A 13,688-nucleotide genomic window follows, 5' to 3' on the forward strand; every position below is an offset into this window, starting at 1 on the left:
AGGTGACAAAAGCCAAGATGTCAGTTGAATTACAGCACACAATCACTAAAAAAAGATGGAAATAGTAAGTTGTAATGTATATTTGACAACTTTTACGAGTACAGTTGTTGATTGTATTCTTCAGCTTATTCACTCTGATTAATTATCTCTCTGAAACATTTAATTTTCTGTTTGACAACTTAATGATGTGGACCCGCTGATGAAGCACGTGCATTAGAATTTTTTTTCAATAAGATTGGTAAAAATAGCTTGAAATTCCAATTCTGTCGGGTTATTGTGGATATAGAGAGGAAAACAAACATGGATTTTTCAGAAAAATGGTCAGTATAATTTTTATTAGGTATTATTTTCACTTGGCATACTTACGTTTTACATCCAAGACTGTAACTGCCAGATGTCTTGTCATGTGAGCTGACCACAACCATAGCGATCATTTTACATCTAAGACTGTAACTGCCAGATGTCTTGTCATGTGAGCTGACCACGACCATAGTGATCATTTTACATCCAAGACTGTAACCTTCAAGTGTCTCTCAGTATGGGCTGAACAGGGACCCATTGAGGGGATCGGCTTATGCACGAAACATACTATTTGGACACTGATATTTCAAGAGCTGTCTTAGTAGATAATGGGAGGAATAGGAGCTTGAATTTTTATCTCCTTATTTTAGTTCATTGGATATATATTTTGAGAGCTCTGACAGGGCACAAAGATAAATACTGTGTATCATGTGGCCTGAGGACTGCAGATAATGCCATGACATGGAATTGTCTGTCCAGTTGACCAGACAGTTGATTTTTAGCGATAAATTCTGAAATGTGAGCTGCCATTGCTAAGGCAAGCATAAACAGTGTTAATAATTCAAAGGATGTCCGTTCAAGTGGCTCATAGGTATCACTGGTGAGATGCTGTAATGGAACATTCAAGTCCCAAGCTGGTGCTATAAACTTTCGGTGTTGGTCCTCAAACTTAAACGAGCATAGTACAGCTAATAAATCTGTCACTTTCGTCAGCTTTATGCCTGCTTTCATGGTGCTAATTGAGCTGAGAGTGGTTAAGTAGGTTGATAGCATTTATTTATTAAATTAGTCATAAATGACAAAAATAATCCACCACCTGAGGATATGAGGCTTTTGATGCTGTAAAGCCTTTCCATTTGGAATATGTCTCAAATCTCATCCATTTGTCATCATATAGTGTGTGAGCACTTGCTGAATCAGCAAACAGGGTTTCCTTAAAACTTCTAAATGATGAAGTAGCAGACAGTGAACATTTCCTCAAATGTGAGCATTCATCTAATGCATCCTTTTCATTTATGAGTGCATCAGCCACACCTGCAGATCTTGTGCGCAGGGCTCAGTCATCGCAGATGCCTTTTGTTCCCTTCCTTCTGCCAAGCGGCACTCCATGATGTTCATCATCTGCCCCATGTTAAAGTAGTTAGAAGGGCACCTGATGAGTGACTCGTTGATCCTGTAATAGTCGCTGAAGGTCTAGTAGATGATGAGATCACTTTCTGACAACCAGCACCTCGGGTAGCAATGAAGGAGGATCATCAAATATGTCACTTTGTTGGAGGACCTCAACGCTGACCTGCGGTTCAAATTCAATAACAACCTGGAAGCTGATGACTTTGTCCCCGTCAATGTAGATGACTTCAGCGTCTTAAACTGCCACAAGCCTAAATCCGATGGCGCCCTCTCGTGTAAATTAGATGTTACCTCCGCTCTTTCCAGGCTTGGCAATTCACTAGAAACATGAATATTAGCAGCGGTAGTTAATAAACACTTACTAGCACAATCAGCTGATTAACCAGACATGACTTGAGAATGCATTCTAATTTTGTCCCTCGCACATCTATAAACAGCAAATAAAAATAAGGTAAATTCTGTCTCAGATAAATTCTCATGGAGCCTGACAGTGAACAAGGGAAGAACAAACTGTAGTGCAAGAAGGACAGAACAAATGTGGACAGTTGGTACCTACAATGGAGCATGATTTCATCAAATGAAAACAAATTTCAAGTGATGAAAACATGTCCAACAACATGAAATTTACATAAATTTATGAATAATGTTGAGATTATAATGATAATACAAAACCGAAAGCAGAATAAAGCTGAATTTAGATTAAGGACCAAAATGTATAAGGATAAATATGCTGTATAGGGACTCCAAAGTGCCTCCAGCCGTCTTGCAGGATGATGGAGGAGAGAGTGACAAGAATGGGCGGTCAAGTGACTGATCAGGGCGCCAACGGATAAAGGCAGGCTACTTGTGATTGTACATCCGCTTGAGGAAGAGAACTTCAAGGGATTTCAAGTGTTCCACTACCATTCGCATAGAGGGAGTAGATACGCTTAATATAGCCAAAAGCCATACACAGCTTCATTTGGATAAAGGATCTAAATATGACAATGATATGGTGCCATATACGGGACTCAATTGCTCACGCAACCATCTGCTTGGGCGATAAAGGAGACAGTGACAAACATGGCAAGTCACATGTTTTGGTGGGAATGGGTTCAAAGGAGACAACTCGTGGGTGAACTTTTAAGTCCACTTCAAGGGAACTAAAAGGGATTCATGTGTTCCACTATCATTCGCATAGAGGTAGATTAGCATCACATACATGAGACAGGATAAGGATAATATCTATATTCATAACTAAGGCCATGCAGCAGCACTTTGGTGTACTGCTGTATAGTTGCTTGACTGGCATTTTGGAAGCTGGTGGGTGACATGACAACAAATGGTATGGATTTAGAACTTCTTTTATGTTTACAACACAACGTTTCTGGGCTAATTTTATTACTTCTTGCCCCTTTCATCAGGTGAATGACATAGTATGTTAATGAGCAAAATTATATAGTATAGAAGCCAGTGAGATAGTATTTACAGATGAGATGTACAGAGATCAAGAGGAATTTAACTGAATTGTTGATATATGGGATGTACTGACTGTTTATACAACTAGAAGGATAGCATTAACTTGATAGGATGATTGGAAGCCAGTTATGAAAACAATGATAGGAGAACACATGATGGGCTAGAAGCCACTTATGTAAACAATTTTAGGAAAAACACATGAAGGCATGTACAGCGATAGCGGAAAAACAAAGAGATACATGTTCATTGATGGCTATATTCTGTGCACCACACATTTGGTAGGAAGACACCCTGATCTCTCTTAATTTCCCGTTTGGAGCGGTGGATCCAGATGGCCTCCGTCAGTTTTTCACCAGTTGTTTACATTTTGGACGTCAGCATCCTCCCAATTTATGGTGTGACCGGGATTTTTGACGACATGTTCTGATAGTGCTGATTTCATATCCAAGTTTTTTACCAATGCTTTGATGCGAATGCACAGGGGCCTGCCTGTTTCACCTATGTGGCTGATGTCACATGAACATTTCACTTTGTATACACCCCTTTGGGCTTGGGTTAGTTTGGCTGCTTCCTTTACCACTGAATCTTAATAAAGACTTTAGGGTTTTTCCAGATGAGAAAGTAGTGTCAATGCTGGCACTTTTCTTTAGAAGTCTACTGATGTGATGACTGATGGGTCCAACATAGGGAATATTCACACAGACTGGGGATGGTTCGTGTTTCGCTGGAGGTTTGTCACAATGTTCTAAGGTCCTTTTGAAGATGGTTTCTACTAGGTGTTTTGGGTAGCCATTCAGGGTGATGAAGGTAGATTTGAGGTGGGCTATTTCTTGTTGAAGGTTGGAGGGGCTGCATATGTTCTTGGCGCGTCTTGCAAGGGTTGAAACCATGGCTCTCTTGATAGTTGGAGTGATGATGGATATACTGGTCGGCATGAGTAGGCTTGCGACGGAAGTGATGAGCTGGTTTTTGGAGTTCTTGGATGGTGATGTATGGGAGAGGGAGTTGATGTAGTTCCTCAGTTTCCATGGTGAACTGTATACACTGGTGTTGTTAGTTCAGATGGTCGAGCAGGATGGAGGGGTTGTGATCCTTTTCCAGGATGGTGAATGTGTCATCCACCTTCCGGTACCAGCAAAAGGGTTGGATGTGGGAGGTGAAGAGAGCAGCTTCTTCAAAGTCATGTAGATCTCTGTTATGAGAGGTGACAGAGGAGAACCCATGATTAGGCCATGTATTTGCTGGTATGTTTGGTTCTGCCAACTGAAATAAGAAGTCTCAAAACAACTGTGCACAAGATTGATGATGCTGTCTACAGATAATTTGGTGTCTATATTGTTGATGCAGGTTTGCAACCTGGGATGTTAGTAAACAGATCTACGACATCACAGCTGACCATGGTGCCATCTGTGTCAATGTTCTTGAGTTTCTCAACAAATGATGAAGAGTCACTAATGAAGGAGTGTCCTTCATTGCCCAATGGTGCTAACAATCTGGACAAGAACTGGGCCGTATTATAACACACAGAACCACAAGAACACACCAGTATCCTAGTCTTTACATGAGATTTGTGGTATTATTATGGTTGCACGTGCATAGGGTTGCTGAGAGTTAGTGGGGTTGAGCTGGTTGTGGATGATATCTTTCTAGTTGTATAAAAACTGAGTACATCCTGTATATCAACAATTCAGTTAATCCTCTTGATCTCTGTACATCTCATCTGTAAATACTATCTCACTGGCTTCTATACTATATAATTTTGCTCATTACCATACTATGTCATTCACCTGATGAAGGGGGCAAGAAGTAATAAAATTAGCCCAGAAACGTTGTGTTGTAAACATTAAAGAAGTTCTAAATCCATACCATTTGTTGTCATACTACCATATAGTTTTAATGCATGAAACGATTTGACCTGTCACCGATGAGGTTTTGGACAGTCTCGCTATTTCCACTGTGAAAATAGTTTGTTGACATGTGATTGTCCAGCTACAACAAATATGACTTTTAGCAAAACAAAATATGCACATGTATTAATTTCCTGCCAGCTACACTTCCTTTTGAGGTGTGAGTGGATGCAGTATGATAACGATTGCTGTTAATAATGAAGACCAAAGTATGTAATTTTCTTAATAAAATTTATATTCTATACTTATCTAGATCCTTACTTTCCTCTTCCTGGCAAAGGTAGTGGAACACCTCAAATCCCTTGAAGTTCCGTTCTAAAAGAAGCGAACGTAAAATTCACACTCACCCATATATTATCTCCCTTGCCACGCACATGGTCAACTGACTGCCATGATACTTCACTCTTTCCTATAATCGCCCAATACGAGAATACTAGAATTCAGCGTGGCTGGGAGGGCTTCATCATAAGATTCATCATCTGCGTTGTGAATTGTTGAATGAAAGCGCCTGCACCGAATGCCCGAGGTTGCAGTCGACATGCAACTGATGTCTTCACTCCGTATCATCAACAGAGACTCGTAAAAAAATTATTACTTTCTTCTAAAGGGACTATCGCCTCCCCGAATGATTTCTTCATCAAGGAGGGATGATTCTGCGATGATCTTATAGATGAAGATTTCGACTTCGATGACTTAGTTTTCTTGGCCTGTGATGGCCCTGCCTCAACAGATGGTCTCTCCTGAATCTTAGGAGGGGACTTGTCCAACCCTGGACACAACCTAAGACATACGGCTGGCATATCACTGGAATGAATCTCAGCATCAATAATTACATGGTTACCCGATTTTATTTCACTAGATTTAGGCATGGCTAATGTAAGCCAACTTTGCTTATTACTAGCACGTCTGTGAACAGACCATAAATATAATTCTGCTTCAGACAATTTAATGCAAAATTTACAATGAGTATGAGCAGAACATAAAAGGTTTATACATCGGCCAAAGTACAAGCGACTAAGTCTCAGTTGATGAAATACGTGTTAGAAAAAGGCACAATAATCACCAATTTATAGAATAATAATAAACATATACAAGCCAAAAAATGCATACAACACAAATTTAGTTAGAAAAACCAAAAGAATAAAAAACTTTTTGCCATATACGGGACCCCAGATGCCTCCAGCCGCCCTCGTCGGGCGAAAGGGAAAGAGTGAAGTATCATGGCGGTCAGCTTACCATGTGCGTGGCAAGGGAGGTAATACATGGGTGAGTGTGAATTTTAGATGCACGTCTTTTAGAATGGAACTTCAAGGGATTTCAGGTGTTCCACTACCTTCGCCAGGAAGAGGAGAGTAAGCAATTAAGCATGAGTCAGGATAAGGAAAAATATAAATATTAGAGGATAAACTTGCGTGATTCAATATGGATTTGTTGACACTATTCCCAATGACTGACAACAATGATAGCATGAATGACAGGCTAGGGGGTCAGTTTATCTACAGAACATACCATTTTGATACTGATTCAAAATAAGTTAAGTTAGGGGTCAGCGTATCTGTGAGATCAGCTTATCTACAGTAATATACAGTACTGTGATGGCCATCACGAAGATTGAGAAATTATTTTTCCATTTCAATTGCAAAATTCATAAGTTACGAAAGCTTGTAAATGACTAGTCATTACAAGATATCTTCTTATGTATTTCCCTTTCGTAATTTTTATAGTTAATGGCAGTGCAGAAATTATGACCATAATTATCATGTTCCCAGTCGACGTCGCTCGTTGTTATTGCGTCCCCCTGAGCAGGCAGCAAGGATGTAGCAGGACGTAGAGAGACGCAGTTGTTGATCTTATGATATTGGAGGGCATTTAATGAATTAATTACATACCAGATTACCTTCTTAGGTGATGCGTCTTCCCCTTTATTTCAGTGGTTTCATGTTGTGAAAGTAGATCCCTCAAAAGAATAAGGACGTAACAGGATGTAATATCTCATGATTTGATTGGTCTAGAACTGACATGTGACCATTTTCGTGCACCTATAAATATGATGCGATCCAATTTGGGTCATTCTGACTTTGGCAGTCTGCAGGTCAGTCTCAAACTAAGGGCAGATAATTCAGCCCGAAAGTTCCCCTTTTCCTTACAATTATAATAGCTGATGCCATAAATAGACTGCACTTTTCGAACACAGACACAAATTATTATCTTAATAACCACTGGTCCATGCACATTAACCTTAAGCTTAAGAGGGATCTACTTAGTGAAAAAGAGCATTGTGCTACATTATATTTATACCCATGAATAAACAGCTATTTATTCATTGAAAAGAAGTGTTTGACTTTTTCTGAAAACAAAACTGACAAGGTTTATTGAAAGTTTGAGTCCCGGCCGCCACAGTACTTCAAGCATAGTTTGGGTTCAATTTGTTTTGCATATTCTATGATCATTCATAATAGGGTTATGCTTTTCTAAAGTAGTTCAGTATTTTTCAAGGATTGACAATAACTGAAGATGGTAACACTGAAACTGCTACAATGTCACCAAACTCATGCATCAGAAAAGATGTGGAGAGGTATCGAAAGGCCTCATAAGTATTGAAATCTGTATAAAACAAATCTTTAAGTCAGAAAACTAAACTTGTGGCCTTCAAATTCCCATAAACACACTAATTAGACACCCTCTCCATCCAAGTCATTTGTCCCAGCATCAAAGAAACATGAGATGGCCTAAAAGTCGGACCAAGAAAAGTCGGGCCGGGCCGGGCCACCGGGTACTACTAAAAATGGATTGCAGAATATTAAAACGAAATCTGCGCATTTGGGTAGCTAGAATTCCAAGTATAGTTTGGCTGAAAATGTATAGTTAACGATGAAAAACCTAAATTGATAACATACAGAGAGTCCCAGAGAAAAGACATTGTCTTGTTGTTATGTGTTCTCCTTGATATGTCTGTGTGAGAAGGTTACTTACTTCTCTTAGTGCGTCAGGTGTGACATCCTGGGGTTCTGGGCAGGAAGTGACAGTGTTTTTACAGCTTTTCTTTCCTTAATTAAAACATTTGGGGTTTCCTAATTAACCTTTATTGTCTCATGCTGAATCAGCAGAGGATGTTTATGTTAAAGAGGAGCGGGAATTGGCGAGAGCCAGTGGGCAACTGTGACATGGTTATAAATATGTGTTAAAAGATTTAAATTTACAAGTACACATGACAGACAAAATGTAATAATATCTACCTAAATAACACTTAGCAGAGCATGTGCAAACACGTTTCCTCAAAGCGCAGGACTCTTTTTCTATATAGTCTCAACATACACATTGTATCACAAGCGTGCGGTCCGGCTTTGCGTGCAAGTTCCGTCAGAAGCATTTTTCATCTCTCAAATGGACCTTTAAGTGTACTTAAATCCATAGATTGGTATCATATCTACCTAAACATCACATTGTAGTGTTACAAAATGCAAAATGTAAAGATAACCGGTCCCTTAAAGTGAATTACGTGTCTTTCAATCATAGCCTCGACCAAAAGTGCTAAGTCTCTGTTCGGCCCGACTTGTCCCGACCTCTCAAAAGCATCTTATGCCTCACAGATGTATCTTAAGTTCTATTTAAATCCATAGTTTAGTATCATATCTACCGAAATACGGCTTTATAGAGCTTCAAAGCGTTGTATTTGAAACAATCATGTTGCTTAAAGTCAACCCTATTTTCTAGACATTCTCAATAAAGTCAGTATCACAAGCTTTCGGTCCGGCTTGGCCCGAGCTCACTAAAGCAGCTTAAACCTGATACATGTATCCAGACATATTTGAAATCCATCGATTGGTATTATGTCTACCTAAAGATGTATTTGTGACCCAATGAAATGCAACATGTAAAGATAACCGGTCCCTTAAAGTGAAGCCCTTTTCGCTCTACATTCTCAACATAGCCTCATTCAAAAGTGTTAAATCTCTGTTCGGCCCGACTTGGCCCGAGCACTCAAAAACAGCTCAAACCCCACGCATGGATAATGATTAGTGTTTACATACATAGAATAGTATTATATCTACTTAACTAATCCTTTCTAGAGTCTAAAAGCGAAGAATTTGATGGAAAAAACGTTGCTCAAAGTGCAGCACTCTCTTCCACATATTCTCAACAAAGACACTCCGGACTTTCTCTGGCCGTCAAATTTAAGGCATCTTACGCCCCATAGATGTATCTTAAATTCTTTTTTGTCCATAGGTTAGAATCATATCTACATACATATCACTTTATAGAGTTTCAGATGGTTGTATTGGAAACAAACACATTATTTAACGAGAACCCGACTCGGCCCGTTCTCCCAAGAACACCTTAAACATCACACGTATACTGATTAACGTTTACATCCATAGAATAGTATTATATCTGCCTTACTAGTTCTTTATAGAGTCTCAAAACGGAGTATTTGAAGCAAGCACCTTGCTCAAAGTGATGCCCAGTGTTTGGTCTGCACTGAGGGGGGGGAGTTAAGGGGTTGTAATGAACTTGATGGACTTGTTAATTACACCTGCATCCAGCTTGCTTAATTACCCTTGTCTAATTGCAATCAGTTAGGTTTTGCGATTCAATCAACATACTGTTGCCCTTAATTACCTGTCAGGAGCCTTCAGAGTTGTTGATTACTCCACCGTTTCTTTATAACGTTTTTCACTGACTAACTGACTAAATTACAAATACTAAAATGAGACATTTGTTTCATTATATATACATGAACATGTACATATATAATAAACTGATAAAATAGTAGAAGATATTACACCCAATTATATGACATGAAACGCTTGAAAGGCTTGGGGTTTTTTCAGTGGTTAAGAATATAGAACTTTCCCGCACATTTTTATAGCATAGACATCAATGAATACTATCACAGATACAGACAGACGAGTGAGGCCATTCATGGCATGATTTAAACATAGCAGAAACTTAATACCTATCAGAAGATAGGAATTTGAGTACGACATATCATGGTTACATAATTTGAACATACGAAACTATGAAAACACATCCAATACGTCTCTAGGTTGTCCAGTTCCAGACCAATAGAAATTTGGTTTCACTGCATGAGCTTTGCAACACAAAGGACTACTCAGAGATGCTGTTTCTGGATGTTGTAAACGTCCAGCCTTTCAGATACACTTGCTTTCCTGAACACACATACAGACAATAAAAGCATTAAAGAGGGCCGTGGGAGCAGTATATTTTCATAAACCCTCATTGTCTCACGTAACCTTCTCCAAATGTATCACTATAAAACTGTTTTCAAGTCATATGATCTGAAAATGTCTGCATTACTTCTTGGCGACTCGTTGTTGAAGTATGTTGGACGTTATACGGAGAAAGAAGGGATCGTGACAAGGTCTCTGTCCGGAGCCAAGATGGCTGATATTCCCGATCTCTTGCGGGACATTGAGAACTTTAAGGTAGGAAACAGTTGAAGTATGTAGGATTTTGCACAGAATGAGGATTATTTCACGTGCGTGGTCGTAATATATCATTGGATATTGCAAGCTACAAAGCGCATATTATATTTTGATCGCCCATATGGATTCATTTCTGAAGTAATTTTTAATTCAAAATTGTTTCCAGTTCATCATCGTCCACGCAGGGATTAATGACCTGGCGTACATACCTAGGACGCCTGGACAGGTCTTGGTCAACTTTTCGAAACTGGTTGACATTATAGGAAACGGAACCCTGGGTATTTCATCTAGTTTTATGCATCTATTTAAAACATGACATTTGAATGCCTGTTACGTTTTTATGAATAAGAACAGTTTAATCTGACATTTACTTATACAAGCGGTTGCAAAGTAAGGTCAAAAGGCCAAGGCATTGTCCGACTACTGATTAGTTATTCAGATAAATTCAATATTTCAGATTTCAGCGGGTGCGGAAAAGATCGGATGGGTGCACATAATGTTTTGTATACTAAATTTCACAGTGCTGTGTTACTCCTTTCCGTTGTCATTAGTTAGGTTGAAGTTACTTTTGAGAACTCGGGCCAAGCCGGACCGAAAGATTGTGATACTGTGATTTATTGAGAATGTCTAGAAAATAGGGCTGACTTTAAGCAACGTGCTTGCTTCAAATACTACGTTTTGAGACTCAACAAAGAGGCATTTAGGTAGATAGAATAGTCAGCTGTAATTGTAAACACAAAACAGTACACGTGTGTTAGGTTTAAGCCGTGTTTGAGAGGTCGGGCCAAGTCGGGCTGACCAGAGACTTAACACTTTTGATTTAGGCTATGTTGAGAATGGAGAGCGAAAAGGGCTTCACTAAGGGGCCAGTTTTCTTTATATGTTGCACTTGATAACATTATGAAGTAGTATTTAGGTGGATATGAAGCCAGTCTATGGATTTAATTACAATTGAAGATGCATGTTCTAGGTTTAAGCTGGTTTTGAGAGCTCGGGCCAAGCTGGGCCGAACTATTGTGGTTGAGATGATGTTTAGAGTGTGGGGAAGAGTTGATATCTTACATGCTTTAAATACTATGAATAGTGAATTTATGGGGTGGTATTAATTGGATGTAGACGTAGGAAACATTTTCGTGCCAATAGAAGCTTGTATCCAAATGAAGTCAAATATTTATGCATTTTAAATCTTGTTTCGCTTATCGATTCCACTTTTAGACGTAACCTTGGTCAGCCAGCTCGCAGGAAACTCGTCTTCATGAGTTTTAGCCGATTTATTCGTAGTAAACTGTATATGGCACGCGTTTGTGGCTTAAAATTCATTATTATTATCAAGGATGTATGTTGCATTAATCATTTGTAGGCATGGTGCTCATTAATGGGTTCATTATCCAAAAATATATTTGGCCCACCGTGGCCCGACTTTTAGGCCATCCCTAGAAACATCTAAAGTCTCAATATGGATTCTCTACCTGGCTAGCTGAGATCCGTTCGATCGACGGTAGCTGATAAATGCATCAATTGTCTTCTCTGAACTTGTGAAAGCTCCATCAGTGATGTCTCTACAGATAAGCTGAGGGCTTGTCAGCATGGTGGGGAGGCCTGCCTGTTCATATTCTATAATGAGAATGAGACAAATCCATCTTAATGTGAACTACGACAAACATTTGCAAGTGCTTGCTGCCAATACAACAAATTTCCTTTGAGGTTCTGAAGCCTTGAAGCTCAAGGTAAATAGTTCACACTGAGTCACTTTGACCTTCCACACCTATCCAATCATATCAGTGGCTGCTGTCTTACCTCTCACCCTCTGCAGCATCATCATGCGATGCACACCATTGTTGATATTGCAGTCAACTTGCAGGTGTTCTTCTGTCAGTAGGGCAAGCATCTTGCGATCTACACCACAATGCAGCATCTGGTAAGTGTACTGGGAAAAAGCTGGTGCCACCTCACTCAACCAGTCATCCAACTTGCTGGGATCACATGATGTATAATCTGCCGATATCTTCAAATCACGCAACTCCCTTAAAAATCTGAAATTGTACAAAATCAAAATATTATAAAAAAACAAACACACAACCTTTATTGCATCTATAGCAAGAGAGCTAAATCAAACAATTAATTAAACATATATATATATATATAAAGATTCAAGACATACTGTTACAATGGTAGTCTCATTATTGATTTTCATAATTTGTTAACATGAATACTAAGGACTAACATCAAAACATACAAAATTTAACAAAATCTTATCAGGAGAAACATACATGATACAGCTACCTTGCTCTGACAAAAATACAGAGATGAATAGAAAAACATAACATTTTAACACCCAGGACATTGCACACAGATACCAAATTTAACAACATTTTGTGATCAAATTACTGAGTAATTATTATGAATTTCTTGTTCAATATTAATAATAAGATTAATGTTCTCCTTCATTGATCAAACAGTTTCTGACAAAATTATGTTTACATTAGAAGAACATTTGATAGGAGAATTATGTAATTTTCTGAATAAAATTGATATTTTATACTTATCCTGACTCATGCTTAATTATCTCTTCCTCTCTGCGAAGGTAGTGGAAGACTTGAAATCCCTTGAAGTTCCCTTCTAAAAGAAGCAGACGTAAAATGCACTCACCCACCGGAAGCCTTCCTTTTCCCGCCCCAAAGGTCACATGACCCACAATGCTTGTCACTCTCTCCAAATCAATACGCCCGACACGAGAATTACTAAGAATTCAGCATGCCTAAGAGGGGCGGCTGGGAGGACTTACGTCATGAGTCTGGATAAGTATAAAATATCAATTTTATTCAGAAAATTACATATTTTTCCTTATCTTGACTCATGCATAGTTGCTCACAGAATCCGACAGAAACTGCTGTGGGTCAGGCCTCGCTGGATTCTGCTGGCTGTCAAAATTACATCCGATCCCTAACGGGAACTTGTAACGGCGATAATTTGGTCCTGTTCTTCCAATATATATCTGTAGTTTGCAGGTTGACCGCATCCAGTTGAACTTGTCTTCTGAAGAAGGCTTCATTAGCTGGAAGGTGATGATATCTTGATTAAGTAGTGTCCTGCCAGGATCTAATGTAACTAAATGTCAAGATTATAATCAAGACCAGTTGCGACCATTCTTCATGTACAAGTATCTTCATTACGAGTACAGGGTCATAATCACTCATGCTAGTCTGTTCTAGATGTGCACATGGACTCTCAACCATTATACTCCGCAGAACTTTTTTGTCTCCACATGTCACATGATAAATGGGTGAGTAAAACTCAGCACCTTTGAGGAACCGTTAGTTGCTGCGCAACAAGAGGCCCAAACTGATGAATGCCAGTGACGTCCTCCGTGTCTATGTCTTGCAGGTAATGATTGGCAAACACAGTGTTTGACCTCCAGAGGCAGCCCTCCATTATAGTCGATAGC

The 13,688-nt window shown here is 39.2% G+C and overlaps 1 protein-coding gene across 1 annotated transcript in view; it reads right to left on the bottom strand.

Moving 5' to 3' along the window:
* Window positions 1-13,688, bottom strand: part of LOC137296448 (NAD(+) hydrolase SARM1-like) — a 50,446-nt gene that overhangs the window by 14,185 nt on the left and 22,573 nt on the right. The window contains exons 5-6 of the mRNA XM_067828243.1: window positions 12,041-12,276; window positions 11,713-11,857 (exon numbers count right to left, since the gene is read on the bottom strand). Of these exons, the coding sequence (XP_067684344.1) occupies window positions 11,713-11,857; window positions 12,041-12,276 (381 nt within the window). The remainder of the gene's footprint in view (window positions 1-11,712; window positions 11,858-12,040; window positions 12,277-13,688) is intronic.

Source organism: Haliotis asinina, chromosome 1 (genome assembly GCF_037392515.1).
Source record: "Haliotis asinina isolate JCU_RB_2024 chromosome 1, JCU_Hal_asi_v2, whole genome shotgun sequence".
In the NCBI taxonomy this organism is placed as follows: Eukaryota; Metazoa; Mollusca; class Gastropoda; order Lepetellida; family Haliotidae; genus Haliotis; species Haliotis asinina.